Source organism: Oncorhynchus keta, unplaced genomic scaffold, assembly GCF_023373465.1.
Source record: "Oncorhynchus keta strain PuntledgeMale-10-30-2019 unplaced genomic scaffold, Oket_V2 Un_scaffold_1109_pilon_pilon, whole genome shotgun sequence".
NCBI classification, from domain to species: domain Eukaryota; kingdom Metazoa; phylum Chordata; class Actinopteri; order Salmoniformes; family Salmonidae; genus Oncorhynchus; species Oncorhynchus keta.
This window is the reverse complement of record NW_026290758.1, coordinates 62501-77113: the sequence shown is the minus strand read 5'-3', so window position 1 is coordinate 77113 and position 14613 is coordinate 62501. Positions and strand designations below refer to the sequence as shown.

Sequence of the window (14613 nt, the reverse complement as noted above, 5' to 3'; positions counted from 1 at the left end):
TACGTTCACATGAATCCCCACACACTGAGCCAAGTCCTCTATGTAAACTCATTCCATACGTTCACCCCACACTGAATCCCCCACACACTGAGCCAAGTCCTCTATGTAAACTCATTCCATACGTTCACATGAATCCCCACACACTGAGCCAAGTCCTCTATGTAAACTCATTCCATACGTTCACATGAATCCCCACACACTGAGCCAAGTCCTCTATGTAAACTCATTCCATACGTTCACATGAATCCCCACACACTGAGCCAAGTCCTCTATGTAAACTCATTCCTCATTCCGTTCACATGAATCCCCACACACTGAGCCAAGTCCTCTATGTAAACTCATTCCATACGTTCACATGAATCCCCACACACTGAGCCAAGTCCTCTATGTAAACTCATTCCATACGTTCACATGAATCCCCACACACTGAGCCAAGTCCTCTATGTAAACTCATTCCATACGTTCACATGAATCCCCACACACTGAGCCAAGTCCTCTATGTAAACTCATTCCATACGTTCACATGAATCCCCACACACTGAGCCAAGTCCTCTATGTAAACTCATTCCATACGTTCACATGAATCCCCACACACTGAGCCAAGTCCTCTATGTAAACTCATTCCATACGTTCACATGAATCCCCACACACTGAGCCAAGTCCTCTATGTAAACTCATTCCATACGTTCACATGAATCCCCACACACTGAGCCAAGTCCTCTATGTAAACTCAGTCCATACGTTCACATCCATACGTTCACATGAATCCCCACACACTGAGCCAAGTCCTCTATGTAAACTCATTCCATACGTTCACATGAATCCCCACACACTGAGCCAAGTCCTCTATGTAAACTCATTCCATACGTTCACATGAATCCCCACACACTGAGCCAAGTCCTCTATGTAAACTCATTCCATACGTTCACATTAATCCCCACACACTGAGCCAAGTCCTCTATGTAAACTCATTCCATACGTTCACATTAATCCCCACACACTGAGCCAAGTCCTCTATGTAAACTCATTCCATACTTCACATTAATCCCCACACACTGAGCCAAGTCCTCTATGTAAACTCATTCCATACGTTCACATGAATCCCCACACACTGAGCCAAGTCCTCTATGTAAACTCATTCCATACGTTCACATTAATCCCCACACACTGAGCCAAGTCCTCTATGTAAACTCATTCCATACGTTCACATGAATCCCCACACACTGAGCCAAGTCCTCCATGTAAACTCAGTCCATACGTTCACATGAATCCCCACACACTGTGCCATTCCAGTCCTCCATGTAAACTCATTCCATACGTTCACATGAATCCCCACACACTGAGCCAAGTCCTCTATGTAAACTCATTCCATACGTTCACATGAATCCCCACACACTGAGCCAAGTCCTCTATGTAAACTCATTCCATACGTTCACATTAATCCCCACACACTGAGCCAAGTCCTCTATGTAAACTCATTCCATAATCGTTCACATTCCATACGAATCCCCACACACTGAGCCAAGTCCTCTATGTAAACTCATTCCATACGTTCACATTAATCCCCACACACTGAGCCAAGTCCTCTATGTAAACTCATTCCATACATTCACATGAATCCCCACACACTGAGCCAAGTCCTCTATGTAAACTCATTCCATACGTTCACATTAATCCCCACACACTGAGCCAAGTCCTCTATGTAAACTCATTCCATACGTTCACATGAATCCCCACACACTGAGCCAAGTCCTCTATGTAAACTCATTCCATACGTTCACATGAATCCCCACACACTGAGCCAAGTCCTCTATGTAAACTCATTCCATACGTTCACATGAATCCCCACACACTGAGCCAAGTCCTCTATGTAAACTCATTCCATACGTTCACATGAATCCCCACACACTGAGCCAAGTCCTCTATGTAAACTCATTCCATACGTCCTCACTCATTCCATACGTTCCCATGAATCCCCACACACTGAGCCAAGTCCTCTATGTAAACTCATTCCATACGTTCACATGAATCCCCACACACTGAGCCAAGTCCTCTATGTAAACTCATTCCATACGTTCACATGAATCCCCACACACTGAGCCAAGTCCTCTATGTAAACTCATTCCATACGTTCACATGAATCCCCACACACTGAGCCAAGTCCTCTATGTAAACTCATTCCATACGTTCACATGAATCCCCACACACTGAGCCAAGTCCTCTATGTAAACTCATTCCATTCGTTCACATGAATCCCCACACACTGAGCCAAGTCCTCTATGTAAACTCATTCCATACGTTCACATGAATCCCCACACACTGAGCCAAGTCCTCTAAGCTGTAAACTCATTCCATGTTATTCCAGTAAGAGATGCTGTGTTTGCCTCTGGTTTGTCAGAACCTCTGGATGTATAGGATTTGGTATGAAGCTGTGTGTGTTTGCCTCTGGTTTGGTATGAACCTCTGGATGTGGTAGATGTATAGGAACCTTTGTGTATTCCAGAATGAAGCCGTGTGTGTTGTGCTGTGTGTGTTTGCCTCTGGTAGGGATGTATAGGATTTGGTATGAAGCAGTGTGTGTTTGCCTCTGGTAGGGATGTATAGGATTTGGTATTTGGTGTTTGCCTCTGGTAGGGATGAAGGATTTGGTATGAAGCTGTGTGTGTTTGCCTCTGGTAGGGATGTATAGGATTTGGTATGAAGCTGTGTGTGTTTGCCTCTGGTAGGGATGTATAGGATTTGGTATGAAGCTGTGTGTGTTTGCCTCTGGTAGGGATGTATAGGATTTGGTATGAAGCCGTGTGTGTTTGCCTCTGGTAGGGATGTATAGGGATTTGGATTTGTATGAAGCTGTGTGTGTTTGCCTCTGGTAGGGATGTATAGGATTTGGTAGAAGCTGTGTGTGTTTGCCTCTGGTAGGGATGTATGGTATGAAGCCGTGTGTGTTTGCCTCTGGTAGGGATGTATAGGATTTGGTATGAAGCCGTGTGTGTTTGCCTCTGGTAGGGATGTATAGGATTTGGTATGAAGCTGTGTGTGTTTGCTGTGTGTGTTTGCCTGGTAGGGATGTATAGGATTTGGTATGAAGCTGTGTGTGTTTGCCTCTGGTAGGGATGTATAGGATTTGGTATGAATCCGTGTGTGTTTGCCTCTGGTAGGGATGTATAGGATTTGGTATGAAGCTGTGTGTGTTTGCCTCTGGTAGGGATGTATAGGATTTGGTATGAAGCCGTGTGTGTTTGCCTCTGGTAGGGATGTATAGGATTTGGTATGAAGCTGTGTGTGTTTGCCTCTGGTAGGGATGTATAGGATTTGGTATGAAGCTGTGTGTGTTTGCCTCTGGTAGGGATGTATAGGATTTGGTATGAAGCTGTGTGTGTTTGCCTCTGGTAGGGATGTATAGGATTTGGTTTGCCTCTGGTAGGGATGTATAGGATTTGGTATGAAGCTGTGTGTGTTTGCCTCTGGTAGGGATGAAGGGATGTATAGGATTTGGTATGAAGCTGTGTGTGTTTGCCTCTGGTAGGGATGTATAGGATTTGGTATGAAGCTGTGTGTGTTTGCCTCTGGTAGGGATGTATAGGATTTGGTATGAAGCCCTCTGGTAGGGATGTATAGTTTGCCTGTGTGTGTTTGCCTCTGGTAGGGATGTATAGGATTTGGTATGAAGCTGTGTGTGTTTGCCTCTGGTAGGGATGTATAGGATTTGGTATGAAGCTGTGTGTGTTTGCCTCTGGTAGGGATGTATAGGATTTGGTATGAAGCCGTGTGTGTTTGCCTCTGGTAGGGATGTATAGGATTTGGTATGAAGCCGTGTGTGTTTGCCTCTGGTAGGGATGTATAGGATTTGGTATGAAGCCGTGTGTGTTTGCCTCTGGTAGGGATGTATAGGATTTGGTATGAAGCCCTCTGTGGGATGTTTGTTTGCCTCTGGTAGGGATGTATAGGATTTGGTATGAAGCCGTGTGTGTTTGCCTCTGGTAGGGATGTATAGGATTTGGTATGAAGCAGTGTGTGTGTTTGCCTCTGGTAGGGATGTATAGGATTTGGTATGAAGCCGTGTGTGTTTGCCTGGTGTGTTTGCTCTGGTAGGGATGTATAGGATTTGGTATGAAGCCGTGTGTGTTTGCCTCTGGTAGGGATGTATAGGATTTGGTATGAAGCTGTGTGTGTTTGCCTCTGGTAGGGATGTATAGGATTTGGTATGAAGCTGTGTGTGTTTGCCTCTGGTAGGGATGTATAGGATTTGGTATGAAGCCGTGTGTGTTTGCCTCTGGTAGGGATGTATAGGATTTGGTATGAAGCTGTGTGTGTTTGCCTCTGGTAGGGATGTATAGGATTTGGTATGAAGCTGTGTGTGTTTGCCTCTGGTAGGGATGTATAGGATTTGGTATGAAGCCGTGTGTGTTTGCCTCTGGTAGGGATGTATAGGATTTGGTATGAAGCAGTGTGTGTTTGCCTCTGGTAGGGATGTATAGGATTTGTGTGTTTGCCTCTGGTATGTATAGGATTTGGTATGAAGCTGTGTGTTTTGCCTCTGGTAGGGATGTATAGGATTTGGTATGAAGCCGTGTGTTTTGCCTCTGGTAGGTAGGGATGTATGAAGCTGTGTGTGTTTGCCTCTGGTAGGGATTTGGTATGAAGCCGTGTGTGTTTGCCTCTGGTATGAAGCGTGTGTGTTTGCCTCTGGTAGGGATGTATAGGATTTGGTATGAAGCCGTGTGTGTTTGCCTCTGGTAGGGATGTATAGGATTTGGTATGAAGCTGTGTGTGTTTGCCTCTGGTAGGGATGTATAGGATTTGGTATGAAGCTGTGTGTGTTTGCCTCTGGTAGGGATGTATAGGATTTGGTATGAAGCCGTGTGTGTTTTGCCTCTGGTAGGGATGTATAGGATTTGGTGTGTGTTTGCCTCTGGTATGTATAGGATTTGTGAAGCTGTGTGTTTTGCCTCTGGTAGGGATGTATAGGATTTGGTATGAAGCTGTGTGTGTTTGCCTCTGGTAGGGATGTATAGGATTTGGTATGAAGCCGTGTGTGTTTGCCTCTGGTAGGGATGTATAGGATTTGGTATGAAGCTGTGTGTGTTTGCCTCTGGTAGGGATGTATAGGATTTGAAGCTGTGTGTGTTTGCCTCTGGTATGAAGCCGTGTGTGTTTGCCTCTGGTAGGGATGTATAGGATTTGGTATGAAGCTGTGTGTGTTTGCCTCTGGTAGGGATGTATAGGATTTGGTATGAAGCTGTGTGTGTTTGCCTCTGGTAGGGATGTATAGGATTTGGTATGAAGCTGTGTGTGTTTGCCTCTGGTAGGGATGTATAGGATTTGGTATGAAGCTGTGTGTGTTTGCCTCTGGTAGGGATGTATAGGATTTGGTATGAAGCTGTGTGTGTTTTGCCTCTGGTAGGGATGTATAGGATTTGGTATGAAGCTGTGTGTGTTTGCCTCTGGTAGGGATGTATAGGATTTGGTATGAAGCTGTGTGTGTTTGCGTGTGTGTTTGCCTCTGGTAGGGATGTATAGGATTTGGTATGAAGCCTGTGTGTGTTTGCCTCTGGTAGGGATGTATAGGATTTGGTATGAAGCCGTGTGTGTTTGCCTCTGGTAGGGATGTATAGGATTTGGTATGAAGCTGTGTGTGTTTGCCTCTGGTAGGGATGTATAGGAATTGGTATGAAGCTGTGTGTGTTTGCCTCTGGTAGGGATGTATAGGAATTGGTATGAAGCTGTGTGTGTTTGCCTCTGGTAGGGATGTATAGGAATTGGTATGAAGCTGTGTGTGTTTGCCTCTGGTAGGGATGTATAGGATTTGGTATGAAGCCGTGTGTGTTTGCCTCTGGTAGGGATGTATAGGATTTGGTATGAAGCTGTGTGTGTTTGCCTCTGGTAGGGATGTATAGGATTTGGTATGAAGCTGTGTGTGTTTGCCTCTGGTAGGGATGTATAGGATTTGGTATGAAGCTGTGTGTGTTTGCCTCTGGTAGGGATGTATAGGATTTGGTATGAAGCTGTGTGTGTTTGCCTCTGGTAGGGATGTATAGGATTTGGTATGAAGCCGTGTGTGTTTGCCTCTGGTAGGGATGTATAGGAATTGGTATCATCCTCTGTTTGTCTGTCTGTTGTAGGCGTTTGTATTAGTCCGGTATAAAATGCTATATTTGGTATGGACCTCTGCTGTAGGATTTTGGGGAGTACCAGGAGAGCTACTACTCAGTCCAGACCACTGAGGGAGAACAAATCTCTCAGCTCATTGCTGGATACATCGACATCATCCTCAAAAAGGTGAGTTTAGGAAACCCTTTCCCATCGCAGCTAGATTAACCACTTGTTAAAGTGAGGGACATTGCTCTAGAAAACATCAATACTCCCATGCATGTCCAAATAGTTATGCCTAAACCTACCTGCCAATCACAATATGTGTTGCCTTTTAGAGATGGAATAGCCATTGTCACCTTTGTGAACCAAATGTCACTTTGTGAATTTCTCTCTCTTTGTCTCTGTCTCTGTAGAAGCAAAGTAAAGACCGTTTTGGTTTAGAAGGAGATGAAGAATCCACCATGCTGGAAGAATCCGTCTCCCCTAAGAAGTATGTGAACTGTTATATAATGCTCAGCAACACACACTAGTAGTGTCGTACAGACCAGGGTCGTGTTCATTAGGGCATGCAACAGAAAACATTTCAAAATGTAAAAGAGGGTTTATTATTGGAGAGATCCAGGTAGTCTCGCCTGTTTTTGTCCGTTCAGTGGCTAATTAAGCCAACATGGTCTCAGTCCCATTTATGTTCCAGCTATAATGTATAGATCTCATAAATACACCTGACTGTACACATGAACACTTCCCCTCAGTGAGGATAGTATTGCCCCTTAGATCAACTTCCTCTGTTGGAGATTCTCTTTTTCTCCGTTCTCTCCATCCGGATAAACAACATTTTTATCAGGACTTCCCTAATTACACGCGTATTAGTCCCTTTATCTACATAGAGCTGTCGTTAAATTACGTAAGCTGTTTTCCTGTCTAGTCTCAATTGATGTTTCCGTTCCTGTACTGAGGGAATATTGGCCTTGGTAGTGTCCCAAATGGCTCCCTATTTAGTGCATTACTTTTGGCCAGAGCCCTATGTGCCCTGATCAAAAGTAGCACACTAATTAGGGAATAGGGTGCCATTTGAGACGCATACCTTGTGTTGTTCCCTTATCTGGGCCAGTCAGTGTGGAGGATAGCATAGAGGGCCTAAGGGAAGACACAGGCATTAATACTGCAAACTCACAGGAAACCAAACCTGGAAGGCTTCGTCTGAAGAATAACAGAGTCTTGTTCCTGGAAGAACACAATGAAGGTTTGATGTCAGCCGTGGTTCCTGTTAGACACACACACACACCGAGTCTGGCAAACAGACACCACCATCCTTCAATAGTTGGATCACCTGTGGATGGGAAAGGTGACGCTGTCACCTGAAATGCTATCGATAATTATGTGATGAATATTAATTATCACAGATGCGTTTTTTTCAAAAATCATGCACAGACCATAGTTAATTCATGTAGAATTTGTCTGTTTATCTGCGTGCTTCCAGGTCGACGATCCTGCAGCAGCAGTTTAACCGCGTGGGTCGTGTGGAGCATGGCTCTGTGGCTCTACCAGGGGTGATCAGGTCTGGCTCTATAGGAGCAGAGTCTCTCAGCATGGGCACCATGCCTTCTGCACAGCAACAGGTCATCATGGGACAGATGCACCGAGGACACATGCCACCACTGGTGAGAGCAGGAATGCAATGTTACACACACACACACACACACACACACACACACACACACACACACACACACACACACACACACACACACACACACACACACACACACACACACACACACACACACACACACACACACACACACACACACACACACACACACACTTTCTCCCCCTCTTCTTTCTCTCTCTCTCACACACATCCTCTTTTAATATGTATCTCTCTCTCTCCATCTCATATCTCTATATGTGTTTAGTAGATATTAATCATGTCTGTGTTTATTCTCTCCAGAGCTCGGCCCAGCAGGCTCTCATGGGGACCATCAACACCAGTATGCAGGCAGTACAGCAGGCACAGGCTGATCTGGGGGAGGTGGATAACCTGCCTCCTCTGGGACAGGACATGGTGTGGACACACACACACACACACACACACACACACACACACACACACACACACACACACACACACACACACACACACTGGGACAGGACATGGTGTGGACACACACACACACACACACACACACACACACACACACACACACACTCACACACACACACACACACACACACTTGTCTCCACTGGGACAGGACATGGTGTGGACACACACACACACACACACACACACACACACACACACACACACACACACACACACACACACTTGTCTCCACTGGGACAGGACATGGTGTGGACACACACACACACACACACTTGTCTCCACTGGGACAGGACATGGTGAGGAGGACATATAACAGCATACTGACCGTCACACACAGACAAGCACACACAGCACTCAGCTAATTTCACGCCCTATTAACTTATAATTAAGTTGTTAATACTCTTAAAGCTTCTGATCCAAATCTTTACATTTTATATTGTAATTTTCTGACGTTTGATTTTTATGCTTAACGGCATGTTTAATGTATGTACATAACACTCCTTAAAATAAATGTAACTACGTCTATGCTCACCCTAGTGCTCTTCCCTCAATGCCATTCTCCCTGCTTCAGCTCCTAGATCACCATTCATCCTCCAACTCCCATCCTGACTTTCTGATGTTTCATTCTTCTTATTTACCTGTATATTCTGCAATTCAGCTTTTAGCTGCCAAGTACCACCTTCATGTGATAATTCTGATGAACCAGTACCATCTCTCTCCTCCAGGCCTCCAAGGTGTGGATCCAGAACAAGGTGGATGAGTCCAAACATGAGATCCACTCCCAGGTGGACGCCATCACCGCAGGAACAGCTTCTGTGGTCAACCTCACCGCTGGTACGTGGCTTTGGGATGACTCAGGAAACGACCATTTTTACAAGAAGTTTTTCTTCATTTTTACGTCTTGTGGTTTTAATTTATTCACACTTGACATTTTTCAAATTAACGATCTGGTTTTCATTACGTGTACATCTACAGTAATGGTGAACTGGTATCCATTATAATGTGTACTAGTGGGCCATGCGAGCTGGCAGTATTCTTCATATCATTGGTTTGGTTCCATGCTGAACCCAGCCAAGGGACAGTCGGTGCTTCAACTATCTGTTTCAATATAAGGGGACTTCCCTGCTCTGTTGTCCAGTAGCAATCAGAGAAGAGTGCTGATATAGGATCAGTTTGGCCTTTCAGACCATCGTATAGTGAATGAGATGACATGGACCAGGGGTCCTGATCCTGGACCAGCGTTCTGAGATGCTTTATACGGTCCCTGACCCTTTCCCCTTTTATCTAAACGTCTGGTCATTCCCACCAGCAGTCTCATGTCTAAACAGAATGATCTAATGTGACATGCTGAATTGACTGGCTGAGTGTAACATGGGTATATGTTTGACACATACTGGCTCACTGTACTGCACCCTGTTAGGTACCCAGAGGACAGGCCAGAAGGGCTTGAGATGGTTAACTTGGCTCTCTTTATCGCTATCTCTGTCTCGTTTTTTCATTCTCCTTCTCTATCCTCTCTGCCTCTTTCCATCCCCACTCTCTTTCGCTTACTATACTCTATTCCCTCTTCCTCTCTCTGCTCTCTCTCTCGTCCCCTCCCCTCCTTCCTCCCTCCCTCTTATAGGTGACCCGACAGACACAGACTACACCGCAGTGGGCTGTGCCATCACCACCATCTCCTCCAACCTGACAGAGATGTCTAAGGGTGTGAAGCTACTGGCTGCTCTTATAGAGGACGACATGGGTGGAAGCAATGACCTTATGGGTGCCGCTAGGAACCTTGCTGGGGCCGTCTCTGACCTGCTTAAGGCTGTGGAACCTGCCTCCGGAGAGGTGAGACAGGGCTGGCGGAGGCAGATGCCTCAGCACAGGTCCAGGAGAGCCTAGAGTGTTTACAGGCTTTTGTTCCAGCTTAGTGCAAAGCAAGCACACTTGAAACAAAAGCCTGCAGATTGGCCTACTGAGGCTTTCCGTGGCCAGAGTTCTATACCAACAATGCTTTACCCCAACACCTGTGGTATCTGAAGAGCACAAGAGCTAGCTTCTACACATGATTCAATGTTCTAGACTTACTTGGACCTCTCATTAAGTTCCATTGTCCCTGATATAAGGCATTTTATATTCTCTTTAGTAACAGAACAAACATCACAGTTGATCTTTCCCAGTTGTATTGCCTGTAAAGAGAGGATAACAGAAGGCTGTAGAGTGTGTTAGGTTTGACCTCTGATTGATTGGAGGTGTTTATACTGTACTTATCACTAATGCACCACTGGCCTCAATAATACCAACTGAGCTCCTACTGTATTCATATGGTGGCGCTCCTCCCAGTTACAAGGCTTAATTTGATTAATATTTCCCTTTTTTAGGGAGTGTGTCATGTGTTGGCTGTCTATTGTATTCCTGCCCTCATGTCTGAACAGAGACAGATGGCCAGAGACCGACAGCCAGGCAGAACCATAACAAAATATGTCCATTTGTGCTATTCACCCTTCCTTTGCTACTGTGTGTTTTGTTCACGTTGAACAAAACAAAGGCTGGTGAGGATAATTCTCATGTGAATGATTCATCACTGCCATGTTGAATAATGGATTTCACATCTGGGGCGGCAGGGTAGCCTAGTGGTTAGAGCGTTGGACTAGTAACCGAAGCAAGTTCAAATCCCGAGCTGACAAGGTACAAATCTGTCATTCTGCCCCTGAACAGGCAGATACCACTGTTCCGAGGCCGTCATTGAAAATAAGAATTTGTTCTTAACTGACTTGCCTAGTTAAATAAAGGTAAAATAAAAAATGAACATAGACCTGCACCTGCAGGCCCAGTTCACTATGCTCACAGTGTTCTCTCCAAGGCCAGTTGGGATAATAATGTTTTTGGGTGATTCTGTCTTGACAATATGAAAATACCCTGATGTGGATTCAGAAATACAGTAGCTCATCTAAGCTAGTCTGGTGTGTCGACCTTCTGGGGCTAAGTGTAGATGCTGAGCCAGCTGTAATTTAGGTCTACCTACCGTAGACCCCACGTGGGCTAACCCTTGTGCCATAGCTGTACTCTGACTTCCTGTTCCCTCAGCCCCGTCAGACAGTGCTGAGTGCAGCAGGCAGTATAGGCCAGGCCAGTGGGGACCTGCTGCTTCAGATAGGAGAGAACGAGTCAGACGAGAGGTTCCAGGTAAGAGTTTTTGTTTATTTTCACTTTTTCTCATTACAACCTTTCACATGCGATTCAGACTCAGACTCAGCACATTTAGAGGGATTATTCTGCAGTTGCACCCAATCTGAATTTCAAGCGTAACCTTTGCTTATTAGAATTTATTAAGAGGGATGGACATGAATAATGGTGATGACCATTTCAGGAGGTGCTGATGATCCTGGCCAAGGCGGTGGCCAACGCGGCAGCCATGATGGTGCTGAAGGCTAAGAACGTGGCCCAGGTGGCAGACGACACAGTCCTACAGAACAGAGTCATCGCTGCTGCCACGCAGTGTGCCCTCTCCACCTCCCAGCTGGTGGCCTGTGCCAAGGTACAACACTGTAGACCTTTCACACACTCCCACTGACTTTTCATCATGATGAGAATGATGTGAGAGGGGGAAAGGTTTGTGGCAGTGCTGCGGTGGATAATTCAACAACAGTTGCTATGATTCTTCCACTTCAATAACCCCAGGTAAAGTTAGTAACTTCAATAACCCCAGGTAAAGTTACTAACTTCAATAACCCCAGGTAAAGTTAGTAACTTCAATAACCCCAGGTAAAGTTAGTAACTTCAATAACCCCAAGTAAAGTTACTAACTTCAGTAACCCCAGGTAAAGTTAGTAACTTCAGTAACCCCAGGTAAAGTTACTAACTTCAATAACCCCAGGTAAAGTTACTAACTTCAGTAACCCCAGGTAAAGTTACTAACTTCAATAACCCCAGGTAAAGTTACTAACTTCAGTAACCCCAGGTAAAGTTACTAACTTCAGTAACCCCAGGTAAAGTTACTAACTTCAGTAACCCCAGGTAAAGTTAGTAACTTCAGTAACCCCAGGTAAAGTTACTAACTTCAATAACCCCAGGTAAAGTTACTAACTTCAGTAACCCCAGGTAAAGTTACTAACTTCAATAACCCCAGGTAAAGTTAGTAACTTCAATAACCCCAGGTAAAGTTACTAACTTCAGTAACCCCAGGTAAAGTTACTAACTTCAGTAACCCCAGGTAAAGTTACTAACTTCAGTAACCCCAGGTAAAGTTACTAACTTCAATAACCCCAGGTAAAGTTAGTAACTTCAATAACCCCAGGTAAAGTTAGTAACTTCAATAACCCCAGGTAAAGTTAGTAACTTCAATAACCCCAGGTAAAGTTACTAACTTCAATAACCCCAGGTAAAGTTACTAACTTCAGTAACCCCAGGTAAAGTTACTAACTTCAGTAACCCCAGGTAAAGTTACTAACTTCAATAACCCCAGGTAAAGTTACTAACTTCAATAACCCCAGGTAAAGTTACTAACTTCAGTAACCCCAGGTAAAGTTACTAACTTCAGTAACCCCAGGTAAAGTTACTAACTTCAGTAACCCCAGGTAAAGTTACTAACTTCAGTAACCCCAGGTAAAGTTACTAACTTCAATAACCCCAGGTAAAGTTAGTAACTTCAATAACCCCAGGTAAAGTTACTAACTTCAATAACCCCAGGTAAAGTTACTAACTTCAATAACCCCAGGTAAAGTTACTAACTTCAGTAACCCCAGGTAAAGTTACTAACTTCAGTAACCCCAGGTAAAGTTACTAACTTCAATAACCCCAGGTAAAGTTAGTAACTTCAATAACCCCAGGTAAAGTTACTAACTTCAATAACCCCAGGTAAAGTTACTAACTTCAATAACCCCAGGTAAAGTTACTAACTTCAATAACCCCAGGTAAAGTTACTAACTTCAATAACCCCAGGTAAAGTTACTAACTTCAGTAACCCCAGGTAAAGTTACTAACTTCAATAACCCCAGGTAAAGTTAGTAACTTCAATAACCCCAGGTAAAGTTACTAACTTCAATAACCCCAGGTAAAGTTAGTAACTTCAATAACCCCAGGTAAAGTTAGTAACTTCAATAACCCCAGGTAAAGTTACTAACTTCAGTAACCCCAGGTAAAGTTACTAACTTCAATAACCCCAGGTAAAGTTACTAACTTCAGTAACCCCAGGTAAAGTTACTAACTTCAATAACCCCAGGTAAAGTTAGTAACTTCAATAACCCCAGGTAAAGTTAGTAACTTCAATAACCCCAGGTAAAGTTACTAACTTCAATAACCCCAGGTAAAGTTACTAACTTCAGTAACCCCAGGTAAAGTTACTAACTTCAATAGTATACATGTAGATGTTCAACGGAAGTGTTTTTCATCTTAAATGATTTGTTTACTTCATATTTTTTCCTTTGTTTCTCTTTCAACACATTCACTCATTTTTCTCCATCACCCCTTCCTCTCCAGGTGGTGACTGTCACCATGGTGTTCCAGGAGCAGCTGATCTCGCTCTTCCTCTAACTCTCTATATCCCTCTCTCACTTTCTCCATCTCTCCCTGCAGGTGGTGAGTCCTACCATCAGCTCCCCAGTGTGCCAGGAGCAGCTGATTGAGGCAGGGAAGCTGGTGGACCGCTCAGTGGAGGGCTGTGTCCAGGCCTGTCTTTCTGCCACAGTCGATGGGGAGATGCTGAAGCAGGTGAGCGGAGTTGGGGTCAACTCCATCTCAATTTCAGAACAGTTTTCTCATAGAAGCATTGAGGAACATTTGAAATGGGTTTGTCAGTGTACTTCCTGAATTGAAACTGAATTGAGAGACATCCTGCAGGTGAGTGCTGCAGCCAGTGTTGTTGGTCAGGCCCTGGGGGACCTGCTGGAGCACGTATGCCACTACGGCTCCCACGGCGAGCCCATTGGTCGCTACGACCAGGCCACAGACACCATCATGACCGTAACAGAGAGCATCTTCAGCTCCATGGGAGACGCAGGTGAGGATAGGAGGGAAGGAAGGGGATTCCCTAGTAGTGGTAGTGATGAAGTCGCTAAATAGAACTATTAAATTAAATGCCAATAAAGCTTGATTTAATTGTTTAAATTGATGAATGTTTGTTGATATTTAGATTTAAAGCCTCTTGGTGTATAGAAAGTGTCTGCCAGCTGCTCTAAAGAACCTCATTCTGTTCTGTACCCAACCTGTTGAAGAATGCTGGCTTTCAGCCAACAGCAAATATCTGGGTTCAAGTTACACCTGACATAAGCCTCAGTTAGTTGAGTATAAAAATGGATTGGAAAAAGACTCATTCTCTCTCCCAGGGAGTGTTGACAGATTGGTTTGAGTTCTCAATGCTGGCTGCCAGATGACTGCAGTTTAAAGCCATGTGTTCTTTAATAGAGAGAATAACTACCCATCTCTCGTCTCC

The 14613-nt window shown here is 44.5% G+C and overlaps 1 protein-coding gene and 1 long non-coding RNA gene across 8 annotated transcripts in view; both read left to right on the top strand.

The window, feature by feature from the left end:
* Window positions 1–14613, top strand: part of LOC118372873 (talin-2) — a 135921-nt gene that overhangs the window by 64729 nt on the left and 56579 nt on the right. For all 5 annotated transcript variants that reach the window (XR_008126806.1, XM_052513425.1, XM_052513426.1 and 2 more), the window contains 10 exons: window positions 6178–6279; window positions 6507–6583; window positions 7574–7754; window positions 8045–8158; window positions 8924–9032; window positions 9823–10031; window positions 11271–11369; window positions 11554–11721; window positions 13758–13892; window positions 14022–14181. Coding sequence is in view for 4 of the 5 variants with exons in the window: in XM_052513425.1 (XP_052369385.1) it covers window positions 6178–6279; window positions 6507–6583; window positions 7574–7754; window positions 8045–8158; window positions 8924–9032; window positions 9823–10031; window positions 11271–11369; window positions 11554–11721; window positions 13758–13892; window positions 14022–14181 (1354 nt within the window). In the remaining variant the exon portion in view is untranslated. The remainder of the gene's footprint in view (window positions 1–6177; window positions 6280–6506; window positions 6584–7573; window positions 7755–8044; window positions 8159–8923; window positions 9033–9822; window positions 10032–11270; window positions 11370–11553; window positions 11722–13757; window positions 13893–14021; window positions 14182–14613) is intronic.
* LOC127927285 (uncharacterized) lies at window positions 12469–13494 on the top strand. Of its 3 annotated transcripts, none has more exons than XR_008126808.1 (3): window positions 12469–12564; window positions 13013–13124; window positions 13461–13494. It is a non-coding gene; the product is annotated as an uncharacterized LOC127927285 (long non-coding RNA). The 3 variants fall into 3 exon arrangements; XR_008126807.1 differs by lacking the exon at window positions 13461–13494 and adding an exon at window positions 13209–13242; XR_008126809.1 differs by lacking the exons at window positions 12469–12564; window positions 13461–13494 and adding exons at window positions 12757–12900; window positions 13209–13242.